This window comes from Salvelinus alpinus, chromosome 6 (assembly GCF_045679555.1).
Source record: "Salvelinus alpinus chromosome 6, SLU_Salpinus.1, whole genome shotgun sequence".
Classification (NCBI taxonomy): Eukaryota; Metazoa; Chordata; class Actinopteri; order Salmoniformes; family Salmonidae; genus Salvelinus; species Salvelinus alpinus.
This window is the reverse complement of record NC_092091.1, coordinates 55,733,180-55,748,597: the sequence shown is the minus strand read 5'-3', so window position 1 is coordinate 55,748,597 and position 15,418 is coordinate 55,733,180. Positions and strand designations below refer to the sequence as shown.

The 15,418-nt window shown below is 44.2% G+C and overlaps 1 protein-coding gene across 1 annotated transcript in view; it reads left to right on the top strand.

The window, feature by feature from the left end:
* LOC139578955 (programmed cell death protein 4-like) overlaps positions 1-15,418 on the top strand; it is a 33,139-nt gene that overhangs the window by 13,906 nt on the left and 3,815 nt on the right. Inside the window, exons 3-9 of the mRNA XM_071407114.1 lie at positions 3,004-3,291; positions 3,604-3,701; positions 5,427-5,540; positions 5,715-5,936; positions 6,190-6,287; positions 7,076-7,190; positions 14,634-14,741. Of these exons, the coding sequence (XP_071263215.1) occupies positions 3,004-3,291; positions 3,604-3,701; positions 5,427-5,540; positions 5,715-5,936; positions 6,190-6,287; positions 7,076-7,190; positions 14,634-14,741 (1,043 nt within the window). The remainder of the gene's footprint in view (positions 1-3,003; positions 3,292-3,603; positions 3,702-5,426; positions 5,541-5,714; positions 5,937-6,189; positions 6,288-7,075; positions 7,191-14,633; positions 14,742-15,418) is intronic.

The following is a 15,418-nucleotide window of genomic DNA, read 5'->3' as shown; positions in this document are numbered from 1 at the left end:
TGGGACAATTGTGCGTCGCCATATAGGGCTCCCGGTCATGGGCGGCACCTCAGCACTGCGATGCAGTGCCTCTCAGGAGTGTAGCAAGTAGTTTTTTTTGGCTTGTTATCTAAGTGGCTGAATTAATAAGGAAGACGGGGCATCATAGTGTTAGCTTTCTGCCGTGTTTAAGAAATCTGTACAGCTGCTGCTAGCTTCATTTCCTTGCGGTTTTTTTCTCCTCTCAGTTCTCTGCCCATCTGCTCCCCCACCCCTCTTTTCCGAGCAGAGCAGGTAGGCCTGTTGCCTTAACGACTCCAGAGTCCACACAGACACAGCGTGTACACATGCTGCTCCAGAGCCAGTACTGTTCTTCCTTCAGACAAGCATGTGTCAACTTTGTTCAATGTCTCTCATTCACATTTGCTTGTAAATGTCCAAACTTAACAAAAATGACAGCCTCCAACCTATATATGTATACCTTTTATAAGTTAGATTGCTTGTCTTTGCAGTTTGTTTATTTTTGTTTGCGCTTGTTAGCATATTTAGCTAGCAGCCCCCGTGGAAACGAAAACTCACATTTCTATGTTGCCCAAAAAGTTATTGCCGCTTTAAGCTATTCTCAAAGGTTAACATGTGTCCTGTCCATTAAAAAGCCACCAGTCTCAATTTACACTAGACATTGTCCACGGTGCAAAAATAACATTGCAGGTATGAGAGAATTCGTTGTTATCTGTAAGGGAAATGAGTCACTTTTGAACATCCAGATTTGAATATTTTCCTTGACTGACTGGCTCTCTGTAATCCTTTAGTTATTATCTCATGACTGACTGGACACGTTTCTCATACTTACGGATTCTTCTTGTGTAATTTGTAGTAGAAGTGCTGGCAGTTGACATTCAAATAGTTGTCATGTTTCCACAGACCTCTAAACCTTTTGAATATCCATCTCCATAATTTGCAACACTGATTGTAGGCTACACAACCAAATGTATACCTCCTGTTGTCAAAGGTGCATTCTGCTGTCTTTGTTCCCCTGTGGCCACTGGAACTGCACAAATAATGTTTAACCTCTACCGCTTCTCTCTCCTGGATCCGGGATCCTCCTCATCAAAAAAGCTGACTAGCATAGCCTAGCCTAACGGAACAGGGATATCATATAATATAATTTTCATAATCACAAGTCCAATACAGCAAATGAAAGATAAACATCTTGTGAATCCAGCCATAATTTCCGATTTTTAAAATATTTTACAGCGAAAACACTATGTATTTCTATTAGCTAACCACAATAGCCAAACATACAACCGCATATTTTCACCATGTTTCCACCGCATAGGTAGCTTTCACAAAACCGACAAAATAGAGATAAAATTAGTCACTAACCAAGAAACAACTTCATCAGATGACAGTCTTATAACATGTTATACAATACATTTATGTTTTGTTCGAAAATGTGCATATTTGAGGTATAAATCATAGTTTTACATTGCAGCCACCATCAAAAATGGCACCAAAGCAGCCAGAATAATTACAAAGAGCAACGTGAAATACCTAAACACTCATCATAAAACATTTATGAAAAATACATGGTGTACAGCAAATGAAAGATAAACATCTTGTGAATCCAGCCAATATTTCAGATTTTTTAAAGTGTTTTACAGCAAACACAATATAGAATTATATTAGCTTACCACAATAGCCAAACACACAGAGGCATTTATTCACCGCAAAGGTAGCTTTCGCAAAAACCAGCAATAGATATAAAATGAATCACTAACCTTTGGACAACTTCATCAGATGACAGTCTTATAACATGTTATACAATACATTTATGTTTTGTTCGAAAATGTGCATATTTAGAGCTGCAAATCGTGGTTATACATTGTGAATACGTAGCAACATTTTCCCAGAATGTCCGGAGATATTTTGGACACACCTAATCTGACCAAAGAACTCATCATAAACTTTACATAAAAATACTTGTTGTATGGCAAATGAAAGATACACTGGTTCTTAATGCAATCGCTGTGTTAGATTTTTTTAAATAACTTTACCATAACATACAGCTTGCGTTATTGTGAGACAGCACTCACCAACACGGCGGAGAATAGGAGTCAACATTTTACACAGAAATACGAAATAACATCAGAAATGTTTTCTTACTTTTGCTGAGCTTCCATCAGAATGTTGTACAAGGAGTCCTATTTCCAGAATAAATCGTTGTTTGGTTTTAGAATGTCCATTTCTTCTGTCGAATTCGCGCCACAATGTTAGCCAAGGTTGCTAACATTCCCATCCTCTCTTGGTGCAAAGAACGGAAAACTCAAAGTCCCAATAAACGTTGAATAAACTGATAAAACTCGGTTGAAAACCTACTTTATGATGTTATTATCATATGTATCAAATAAAATCAGAGCCGGAGATATTCGCCGTGTATACCGAACGCTTTTCAGAAGACAATGTCGAGCTCCCCAGCGCGCCTTCGAAGACAAAGAAAATACCGGACCTGTCACTCCAAAAGCTCTTATTCGACCTCAGATCAAGCTTGACACCCCATTCCACCTTCCACTGCCTGTTGACATCTAGTGGAAGGCGCATGAAGTGCATGCATATCGATAAATAAAAGCCAGTTGAATAGGCAGGCCCTGAAACAGAGCCTCGTTTTCAGATTTTTCACTTCCTGTATGGAAGTTTGCTGCCAAATGAGTTCTGTTTTACTCACAGATATAATTCAAACAGTTTTAGAAACTTCAGTGTTTTCTATCCAATAGTAATAATAATATGCATATTGTATGATCTAGAATAGAGTACGAGGCAGTTTAATTTGGGCACGATTTTTTCCAAAGTGGAAACAGCGCCCCCATATTGACAAGAAGTTAATAAAAAAATATATGCAGACATGTATTTAAGTCAACCAGGGTGCAGTCCTGCCTGTTCAATGTTATTAATATTTACATGTAATTGATTAAACTCCATACTGCACCTTTTAAACTCACTGCCTGTCCTTGTATCCATTTGCAGGGGTGTTATCCTTCGACGACGATGTGGACCATCCCTATGGCGATGAGGACGAGGCTGCGTTCGAGGCGGAGGTGAACGGCAACTGGACGCCACAGGAGAAGGCGCTCCACGAGGCACGGCTCAAGGCCAAGGCCAAGCGGCGTGTGCGCAAATCGTCATCCCGCAGCGAGTCACTCTCTGAGTCGCTGTCGGGTGAGTTGGCCGACGGCGACAGCCCCAAGGGCAAGGTGCCCGTCCCCAACGACCGCAAGTCCAGGACAGGCAAGGGCCGTGGCCTGCCCAAGAAAGGTATGTGCTAATGTTAGGCTAACAGCTAATAATGCTAACTATGCTAATAACCTTTGAGATGGAAGACTAAATGGGACCTGCCTAAGAAAGGTCTGTGCTAGGCTAATAATGGTTGAGATGGAAGTAATCTACTCTAAGCCCTGGTGGTCTAGTGCTAGTTTTGGTCTGGGGCCATAACAGTTTGTTTAGGATTAAAGTCTGGTAAACTGATCATAGAGCAGTAATCTCCCTGGGTTCACAAAACCCATATTCTAAACATGTCTATAGTGCTAACTGACTAGCGCTGATGTTGATGTGGTCCTTACACTACAGGTGGCGCAGGGGGTAAAGGTGTGTGGGGAGCAGCCGGGATGGTGTACGAGGTAGAGGAACCAGATGTCAAGGACCCCAACTACGACGAGGTTGCACAGGTGAGGTGTACATGTGTAAACCACATGAGCGCTCTCCAACCCCAACCTATACAATAGAGCCTCTGCACGCACCCCTCTAATCCTGTACACCAGTGTCCCACGCTGTTACTACAAAGACAACAGTTGCTTAGATGAGGGGTCTACTATGGGCCAGGTTCTTTTTGTAGTTGTTTTGGTCTGAGGGTTGTTGCTTATAATACATTTTTTTTTAACTTTAAACACATCAGTTAAGTGAATGTCGCAGACTTTTTTTGCTATCCTGTGTAGTGAGGTCGCTGTGACTGAACCATGTAGTGGGAAAGTGCCTCCAAGGCTATTGTTTAAGAGATAAAAACCTAGAAAAAGAACGGTGCAAATTGCAGTTTGGCCTTGAGTGCCGCTGTTTCAGAAACAGTACTGGAGCCAGTTGCCCTGTGGCAGCAGATAACTAGGACAGAGTTGGTGACACTGGAGCGCAGCTCTACTGTCCTCTAAAAGCACATAGCCCTATGGGCCTGGCCCTGGTCAAAAGTAGTGCACTATATAGGGAATATGATGCCTTTTGGACGTAACATTCTCTTGAAACACAGGCCTGCTCTCCAGTATATCCCAGTAGTAGTGTGTCTGGGATCCCTACTAGCTAGGTGGTTTGTGTCGTAAGGGAGTGGTTAGGATCACATGGATCCTGTTTGACCCATGGGTCCTCCTCCCTTCCTGGAAGTAATCACTCATCAATCACGGCTGGGTCTGTGGAAGTTAAATGGTGTAATCAAATTCAATCAAGTAAGATCAATGGTTACTATAAGTGAGCTGCAGAATATTTTAAAGTATTCCAACAATACCAGAACAGGTCATTGGTGCAGTCTGAACATTTGTGGTTATTCTTAAAGGTCAAGCATACTTCTGAAACCAGGAGGGGAAAACAGGAAAGTTGAGTCAGTGCATTGGGTAATGGCTGAAACCCTCCCTCCCTCTAGTGATATTTTCCCCTCTTCAACGCAGGTCAAAACAATAGAGGTCTCACTCTCCGCTCTAGTTTCCTGAAGCCCTGCTCACTGAGGAAGTTTGCTTTTTCTTGTTTCTCTGGAATCAGCCAAAGGCACTCATCTGCTCGTATTGTTTAGAAAAACCTTTCACCGGAGCGACTGGGGTGTTAATATTCAAAGTTTTAGAAGTACACTGTATGTCGGCAGAACTGCTGTCTGCTGTTACATTTGCCATATCCCGGCCATTCAGCCTAAATATGATGGCAGTTATTGACCCCTGCACTATACCTTAAAGGCCCAGTGCAGTCAGTGATTTTCCTGTGTTTTACATACATTTTGACCCAAGGTTGGAATAGTACAAATTATGAATATGCCCTTTTTTAGTTTAAAAACTGTTTGAAAAGACCACCTGACATTTCTGCCTGTTTTGGTGGGAGGGAGTTTTGGCCTTCCATGGTGACGTCACTATGTAGTAAATTCGTTTTCGCCTCACCACTCGGACAGATCTAGCAGAATTCTTGCTTGAAAAATTGCTCTTTGCTAAGCCATTTATTTATTTGACCATTAATTGAAAACAATCACAGTAAGGTACTTCATTGTTACCCAGAAATGGTTTGATATTGAAATAAAAACAGCTGCATTGGACTTAACAAATGCACCAGTAGCATTTCAGATTACAGGCTAATCCTGCCTAATGAGCGGGCCGGCCGTGTTATTAGATGGCTATTCCTGACCTATAATGTCTTGTTTAATTTTGAAGGGAGACACTGTGTACGCAACAGTTGTTCCAGAGCTGGACGAGAGGGAACTGGAGAAGACCGTCAACCCCATTGTACAGGAGTACTTTCAGCACGGGGACACAAAAGAGGTCCAAGTAAGTGTTTGATGTTGTACTAAAAAGAGGAAGAGTTTGGTTATTTGAGGCAGCCTTTAGGTGGTGGTGCATCCATTTTCTTTTACTGTTTTGTCTCAACCACGCAGGGTTCCGACATATCATTTTACTTCACGTTAACTGTGTGTGTACCCTACCCCCCTCTTCCACTCCCAGATGCTGTTGAAGGAGCTAAACCTGGGCCACCACAAGTACGAGTTCTCCAGCCTGGCTGTGTCCCTGTCTCTGGAGGGGAAGGCCAGCCACCGGGAGCTCACCTCTAGGCTGCTCCGTGACCTGGTCGGCAAGGGGCTCTCGGAGTCCGACATGGCCCGCGCCTTCGACAAAATCCTCAAAGAGCTGCCCGATCTTATGCTGGACACGCCAGAGGCTCCACAGGTACTGGATTGGGGGGGAAATACATTGTCTTCATCACAAATGGCACTCTATTCCCCATTTAGTACACTACTTTTGACCAGGGACCATGGGTCTCTGGTCTGAAGTAGTGCACTATATAAGGAATAAATAGGGTGCCATTTGTTATGCAGTCTTTGTACATTTTCTTTAAGACAAATGATAATTTGCCATGCTGCTTTAAACCCAACCGATCATATACCGTAGGTTTATTCTTTAACTCTCTCCAACTCTACAGATGCTGGGACAGTTTATTGCCCGAGCCATCGCAGACCACGCTCTACCTATGGCATTCCTGGACCGCTATAAAGGCAAGGTGGACTGCGACCACGCTAGGTGAGCAGGGGTTAGAGGTCAAGGAGTGAGGGCATAATAAAATAAAAAGATGTGCATTGATTGGTGGAGGGGATTTTAATTTCAAAGAACTTCTTGTGTCCTTAGAATTCTATTTAGGGTTAAAGCGTTGCTTCAGACAAACAACAAATTGGCACAGAGACAATATATGGACAAACACATTAGAGACAATGATATGAATCATGTACTAAATAAAGGCAGGGAGGATTAGATAATTTTGGGCATTTAGGGTGAGGAGCATTCAGACGAAATTGTCCTTAAGGTCAGTTTTTGCTTACAATCAGGTTTCTCTAAGGATTAAGGAAGAAACTGATCTTAGATCTGTGGCCAACAAGGAACATGGTGGAAAAGCCCACTCCACATCAAAGTGGTGGTTACCTACCTCTGTCGCTGATGTCGTCAGTTAATCGCTTAAGAACCGCCTGATAAGAGGGCCAGGGTAAATGTTTGCGTCTTCTCACCACGAAAGCACAGTCATTCTCCAAGCAACTGAATGATCCCCATCCAGAACTGATTGTAGCCACATGTCATGCCTAGGATGACCATTTTTGGTTTTACCTCATGTTTGTAATCTCCCATTTTCAACCTTAGAATGCAAATTCCACTGTTATTTATTCTGATGAGTTGGGAAAGTCCATTTTGTAGTTAACCTGCTTTATTCAGAAAGTAATTTTGTTCTGAAATCATGTGACCATGTTCAATATCTAGCTGTGACTTGACACGTTCCCCTTTTTCTCATTGTGTCTCTGTGGTTATTCCCCTCCCCACAGAGCCGCGTTGGACCGTGCGGCGGTGCTCCTCTCCATGAAGAGGGAGATGGTGCGGCTAGACAATGTGTGGGGCGTGGGTGGTGGCCTCAGACCTGTCAAACACCTCGTCAAAGAGGTAAGAGGCCCTCGCTGCCAAGTATGCGGGACCTGGCACCCCGCCCGCCAATCATCACATGCCAGTGTTGTATCATCTTGTGACTCATAACAAAACATTCCAGTTAGACAAGCAACCTCCCATTCCGGGTGTTGTCTCTGCATGCATGAAATGTGATGCCTTGTTGGAAGTGATAGGAGAAACCTAATGAGAATCAAATATGGGTAAATGGCAACACACCTGGGTTCTGTTAATATTATTTGAAGTGCAATATATTCAGCTAACACCCATCTATCAGAGCTAGAAACATGCATAACCAATCAATGGAGAGCTTTGTTATATTTCTCTGCAGCCTTTCATTGTGGGTCAACTATTTACACACAGTGGAGATTACCTTTTTGTTCTCTCCACCTGAACTGATACTCTCGGTGCAGAGAGACGGGCTCTGTCAGGTTGTGTCCCAAATGGTACCCTATTTACTATATAGTCCCCAAATGTAGTGCACTAAGTATGGAATAGGGTGCCATTTTGGTCCTGGATCTGCACTCGTCTGTTATGTAACAAACACAACAAGGCGGAGAGAACTGCATGCTGGGAAAAGAGCCACGGGGAGCCTTGCTAGGCTGGTGTCAGCACAATGCTGTCCCCCATGCTTGGATCTGACTGCAAAGCCTGGAACAAAGAGGCCGATGCGCACACTCACAGGGACACACGCATGTACGTACGTAAACCGATGCACAGGGACTCACACACCCGAGTGCAGGTTTTCAAGTCATGAGGTGTGCGTGCGTGCATTTGTATAGTCTAGTGGTCAAAGGGGCCTTTGCTCCCTGAACTAAATTGATAATTTGGCACCCATGTGTGAATGTGCACGGCTGCACACACGCTTGTGATGTGTCGAATGAGTATGCAGAGCAAGAGCAAGAGTATTGTGTAACTCATCCTACGTTAGTCTCTGTAGGCTGCAGACTCCAGACCAGGTTTGATTTCCTGCCTGTCCTTGTTGGGCTTCAGGCCCTGATCGAGTGGGTCTTCACTGGGCTACAGAGGGCACACAGCCTGCCAGAATAGGAGCTACTAGTGTGCGTGCCAAATGGCACCTTATCGCCTGTATACTGCACTATTGACCAGAGCCCTATGGGTCCTGGCCAATAGTGCACTACATGGGGGATAGGGTTATTAGGGAAACAGATTTTGCCTCTTTCCTCTGGGTTTGATCAAATCACTCTGCCACAGACTACATTGAAGTCAAGAGTATGGGTATTAAGAGATTTGAATAGCAGTATCCCCCTGGGGCATTTTCACACGGATTTGGTACTGTGGTGAGGTTCCCCAGAGCTTTCTTTCATGACCTGGAAATAACCGTTTCAGGGTGTGATTTGACAACACGCTCCAAGAACCGGATGATACAGGGATGTGTGTGTAGAGAGTCAGACAAGTGCCCTTATTCCCCTGGGTGTGTGTAGAGTATCTTTGTAAACAAAGCTGCCTGTGACTACTGCAAACATTTAAGCCAGGGTTGATTGAATACCGTACCATTGAATACACAAACCGAATAGGACTGATAAGTCAGTGCTGTGAGTGTCTAGGAGTCTTCCAGAGCATTTTGTGTCCCAAATGGCACCCTATATCCTTTAGTGCACTACTTTTAACCAGAGCCCATAAGTAGTGCACTTTAAAGGGAATTGGGTCAGGGTGCCATTTGGGACACAAGTCTGTGTCTAGCTTCTCTTAATCTGGGCTTTCAACCCCCCGGCCAAGCCTTTATGCCCTTATTCTCACCACTTAAACACCGTCTGCCAGAGGACCGGATTGTTATTGTTTGGCAGTTCCGTGCTCACTGCTCAGAGGTGAAGCATTGGTCACGCGAGGGTCATCACACATTCGTCAGCGAGATTGAAGACCAGTTAAACCCCCAGCGGCAGCAACCGCTGGAACCCTGCCCCTATTTCACTTTGCTATGGAGAGGGGTAGTCGGCAGTGTGCCTGCTCCAGCTGAGGGATGTTTGGAGAGGGTGTGTGTGTGTGTGGGGGGGCTAGGTGTTCTCTCCTGCAAGCGCATTCCATAAGAGATTGTTTACAGCTGGGGCCGTACCAACAGAACCAGTGTCAGCAATAAGGCTGTCCCAGACAACAAAAAATGTACTTGGTCATCTGTTCTTTCGACCAATCGACTGGTTACAACGTATTTTTTTTTCATATCGACACATCCTGTGATTTAATCAACTATATGCACTGAGCTTGTCTGATGCTTTAAGTGCACCGTTTGATCAGATGACTAGAGGGAGTCCGACCGCAATTGATTTGATTGTGCCGGGCTCAGACTTGCTGTGCAATAAAAAGACTGACTGACCCATTGTCTCCCTCTTTCTCCGCTGCAGCGACCACACTTTGTGATGCTGAACCGGCAAAATAATTACAGCCATTTGACTTAAAGGTTCTGTTACCAAAATGATTTGTTCGGGAAAAACATTCCTTATTCCCTCAACCCTTACTCTTTACATGACATGTGTATAAATCGCATAGGGCCTGACCTATAGCATATTACATTAATAAATTGGTTATAAACTCTGAACACCGGAATACGTATGTGACAGCAAAATGGATGCAGATGACGTGAAACTCTAAATGGGGGAATTCTTGGTTGTTTGGAGGGGCCCTTAATTACAGCAAAGACTAAAGTCTCATGCATTTGTGAATGCAATTGCCAACATGGAACGCTTTATTTATTTACGCTAATTATTCAAGGGTCACTTTATTTTAAAACAAATGCTTGATTTGCATTTCAAGTCATGACTCAAATCTATTTATAAACCCATTTTTACATCAGCAGATGTATCAAAATGCAAATTTTATTTATTTTATTTTATTTAACCTTTATTTAACCAGGTAGGCAAATTGAGAACACGTTCTCATTTACAATTGCGACCTGGCCAAGATAAAGCAAAGCAGTTCGACACATACAACAACACATAGTTACACATGGAGTAAAACAAACATATAGTCAATAATACAGTGGAAAAAAATAAGTCTATATACAATGTGAGCAAGTGAGGTGAGATAAGGGAGGTGAAGGCAAACAAATATATGTATAAATAAATAAAAATATAAAAAGGCCATGGAGGCGAAGTGAGTACAACACAGCAAGTAAAATAAAAACTAAAAAAACACTGGAATGGTTGGTTTGCAGTGGAAGAAAGTGCAAAGTAGAGACAGAAATAATGGGGTGCAAAGGAGCAAAATAAATTAATAAATAAATACAGTAGGTAAAGAGGTAGTTGTTTGGGCTAAATTGTAGATGGGTTATGTACAGGTGCAGTAATCTATGAGCTGCTCTGACAGCTGGTGCTTAAAGCTAGTGAGGGAGATAGGTGTTTCCAGTTTCAGAGATTTTTGTAGTTCGTTCCAGTCATTGGCAGCAGAGAACTGGAAGGAGAGGCGTCCAAAGGAAGAATTGGTTTTGGGGGTGACTAGAGAGATATACCTGCTGGAGCGCGTGCTACAGGTAGGTGCTGCTATGGTGACCAGCGAGCTGAGATAAGGGGGGACTTTACCTAGCAGGGTCTTGTAGATGACCTGGAACCAGTGGGTTTGGCGACGAGTATGAAGCGAGGGCCAGCCAACGAGAGTGTACAGGTCGCAGTGGTGGGTAGTATATGGGGCTTTGGTGACAAAACGGATGGCACTGTGATAGACTGCATCCAATTTATTGAGTAGGGTTTTGGAGGCTATTTTGTAAATGACATCACCGAAGTCGAGGATTGGTAGGATGGTCAGTTTTACAAGGGTATGTTTGGCAGCATGAGTAAAGGATGCTTTGTTGCGGAATAGGAAGCCAATTCTAGATTTGACTTTGGATTGGAGATGTTTGATGTGGGTCTGGAAGGAGAGTTTACAGTCTAACCAGACACCTAGGTATTTGTAGTGGTCCACATATTCTAAGTCAGAGCCGTCCAAAGTAGTGATGTTGGACAGGCGGGCAGGAGCAGGCAGCGATCGGTTGAAGAGCATGCATTTGGTTTTACTTGTATTTAAGAGCAGTTGGAGGCCACGGAAGGAGAGTTGTATGGCATTGAAGCTCGCCTGGAGGGTTGTTAACACAGTGTCAAAAGAAGGGCCAGAAGTATACAGAATAGTGTCGTCTGCGTAGAGGTGGATCAGAGAATCACCAGCAGCAAGAGCGACATCATTGATGTAAACAGAGAAGAGAGTCGGTCCAAGAATTGAACCCTGTGGCACCCCCATAGAGACTGCCAGAGGCCCGGACAACAGACCCTCCGATTTGACACACTGAACTCGATCAGAGAAGTAGTTGGTGAACCAGGCGAGGCAATCATTAGAGAAGCCAAGGCTGTCGAGTCTGCCAATGAGGATGTGGTGATTGACAGAGTCAAAAGCCTTGGCCAGGTCAATGAATACGGCTGCACAGTATTGTTTCCTATCGATGGCGGTTACGATATCGTTTATGACCTTGAGCGTGGCTGAGGTGCACCCATGACCAGCTCTGAAACCAGATTGCATAGCGGAGAAGGTGTGGTGTGATTCGAAATGGTCGGTAATCTGTTTGTTGACTTGGCTTTCGAAGACCTTAGAAAGGCAGGGTAGGATAGATATAGGTCTGTAGCAGTTAGGGTCAAGGGTGTCCCCCCCTTTGAAGAGGGGGATAACCGCAGCTGCTTTCCAATCTTTGGGGATCTCAGACGACACGAAAGAGAGGTTGAAGAGGCTAGTAATAGGGGTGGCAACAATTTCAGCAGATAGTTTTAGAAAGAAAGGGTCCAGATTATCTAGCCCGGGGATAACCGCAGCTGCTTTCCAATCTTTGGGGATCTCAGACGACACGAAAGAGAGGTTGAAGAGGCTAGTAATAGGGGTGGCAACAATTTCAGCAGATAGTTTTAGAAAGAAAGGGTCCAGATTATCTAGCCCGGCTGATTTGTAAGGGTCCAGATTTTGCAGCTCATTAAGAACATCAGCTGACTGTATTTGGGAGAAAGAAAAATGGGGAAGGCTTGGGCGAGTAGCAGAGGGGAGGGCAGTGCTGTTGTCCGGGGTAGGGGTAGCCAGGTGGAAAGCATGGCCAGCCGTAGAAAAATGCTTATTGAAATTCTCAATTATAGTGGATTTGTCGGTGGTGACAGTGTTTCCTATCTTCAGAGCGGTTGGAAGCTGGGAGGAGGTGTTCTTATTCTCCATGGACTTTACGGTGTCCCAGAACTTTTTTGAATTTGTGTTGCAGGAAGCAAATTTCTGCTTGAAAAAGCTAGCCTTGGCTGTTCTAACTGCCTGTGTATATTGGTTTCTGGCTTCCCTGAAAAGTTGCATATCACGGGGGCTGTTCGATGCTAATGCAGAACGCCATAGGATGTTTTTCTGTTGGTTAAGGGCAGTCAGGTCAGGAGAGAACCAAGGGCTATATCTGTTCCTGGTTCTAAATTTCTTGAATGGGGCATGCTTATTCAAGATGGTGAGGAAGGCATTTTAAAAAAATGACCAGGCATCCTCTACTGACGGGATGAGATCAATATCCTTCCAGGATACCCCGGCCAGGTCGATTAGAAAGGCCTGCTCGCTGAAGTGTTTCAGGGAGCGTTTGACAGTGATGAGTGGAGGTCGTTTGACCGCTGACCCATTACGGATGCAGGCAATGAGGCAGTGATCGCTGAGATCTTGGTTGAAAACAGCAGAGGTGTATTTGGAGGGCAAGTTTGTATACAGAAATATATACAGAAACCCAGCCTAAAACCCCAAATGGTAAGCAATGCAGATGTAGAAGCATGGGGGCTAGGAAAAACTCCCCAGAAAGGCAGGAACCTAGAGGTACCTGGCTCTGAGGTACCCTGGTGGGAGACTGCCATTAAGGCCAGATTGTTTTTCAAGATGTTCATAGATGACCAGCAGGGTCAACTAGTAATCAGTGGTTGTAGAGGGCGCAACAGGTCAGTACCTCAGGAGTAAATGTCAGTTTGCTTTTTATAGCTGAGCAATCAGAGTTCTAAACAGCAGGAGAGGGAGAGTTAAACAGCAGCACGTCCAGTGAACAGGTCAGGGTTCCACAGCCGCAGGCAGAACAGTTGTAACTGTAGCAGCAGCACAACCAGGTGGACTGGGGACAGCCAGGAGACATCAGGCCAGTCAGTCCTGAGGCATGGTCCTAGAGCTCAGGTCCTCCGGGAGGAGAGGGAGAGCGCGAATTGGAGGGCGCATACTTAAATTCACACAGGACACCAGATATAACAGACTGACCCTAGCCCCCCGCCACAGACTATTGCAGCATAGATATCCTGCCGGGTTGGCCCTGTCCGGGGGTATCACCCCACCCACTATACACAGACCCCACACCACTAGAGGGATAAACAGACCAACGTACTACCCTGAGACGAGGCTAATTATAGCCTACGAAGAACTCCTCCCCCGGCACGACCCCGAGGGGGTGCAAAACCGGACATGATCACGTCAGTGACTCAAGTGACGCACTCCTCCAAGGGGAGGCATGAAAGAGCACTAGTAAGCCAGTGACCCAGCCCCCGTAATAGGGTCAGAGGCAGAGAATCCAGAGACAGCAAAGATGGTTCGTCGCTCCAGTGCCTTGCCGTTCACCTTTGCGCCCCTGGGCCAGACTACACTCAATCATAGGACCTACTGAAGAGATGAGTCTTCAATAAAGACTTAAAGGTCGAGACCGTGTTTGCGTCTCACATGAATAGGCAGACCATTACATAAAAATGGAGCTCTATAGGAGAAAGCCCTGCCTCCAGCTGTTTGCTTAGAAATTCTAAGGACAATAAGGAGGAATGCGTCTTGGTATGTACAGCAGCGACCTCTATCCAAAGCAGGAGAAAATAAATAAAATATTAGTGCTGCATCATTGTCTTTACGTAATATAACCCTATACAATTTCAATAGCATGTCTTAGTCTGATGGACTGTGCCATTCCCACTGACTTCACAATAGATTAGTCAACTCAGACAGGTGTCTTGTACACCATGCCATTTAAAAAATATGCTCAACTAAAGACAATTGTCGACCAACAGTCAGCGAAGCACCAAGCTTTTGCGGAATTGCAGTTGCACTGACGGTTCATAACTGAACAGAAACGAGGGTTGAGTACTACACACAAAACCAGACATTGTTTGTTTGTCATTGAGCATCGTGATTGACTATTTGCTCCATTTGTCCAGCCACTAATCACTTGGGAGTCCTCTCCCCGATTCATGATTACCTTTTGACAGGAAAAATCTTGCACTACCAAATCAACCAGGCCCGGTAGTCACTGCTGAGAAATGTCAAACTATAGAGAAGATGCATATTTTATCTATTGGATCTAGGCTTTAGTTCAGTGGGATAAGTCTTCGAACCTTTGTCGGTCAAATCCGTATTTAGCAGTGTTTTAGCCATGGGTGGTGAATGATGGTTGGTATGATGGAGAGTGATTGATTCATACTTTATCGATATGTGTTTCAGATGAACTTTCTGCTGAAGGAGTACTTGGTATCGGGAGAGGTGAAGGAGGCGGAACGCTGTCTGCGGGACCTAGAAGTACCTCACTTCCACCACGAGCTTGTCTACGAGGTAAACACTAAAAGCGCTTTGGGTCCAGTTTAGAAGGGCACACTGTATCAAAAATGTTTTGCAACAGAAAGCGAAAATATGTTATTTGACAACCACATTAAAGATGTTCTAATAAGATAGGCCACATCCTGTCGTTTCCAATGGGAGGCAAGTGAGCAAGTGTCGATGGGTTTTTCAAAGTCGCGTTTATTGGTCTATCAGATGGCTTAGTGAGGTCAATAATTGTCATATTCAAATTAAAAGTTAAAAATGAGTTGCAGACTTACTGGAGATTTGAAGAGGGACTTCAACACGTTAAGTAACTAGTCGTTGTTGAGACTTAACGCCACCAAGAGTTTAATTTTATACGTTATTTAAATTAGATAAAATGTTTTGTAGAGGGCATTAGCTAAAGTAACTTTACTGTTTGTAGGTCGCTAAGAGTTAGCTACAGTAGCGTTAGCTATTGTAAAATGCAAGAGAACTGTAGCTAGGTATTTTCTGTTTAAAAACAACAACTGTAACGAGATCAAATGTTTTATTAAATTAGCTAAATCCCTCTAGCTCAATCTTCTCCCACTGCCGGCCACTGTGCTTCCTCACTACCATATTTGGTAGTGAGAGGAAACACCAACCAGATGTCTCTTTTATACATCCGGTGAAATATGTCATCTATCTCCCTTTTTGTTTAACTTTTG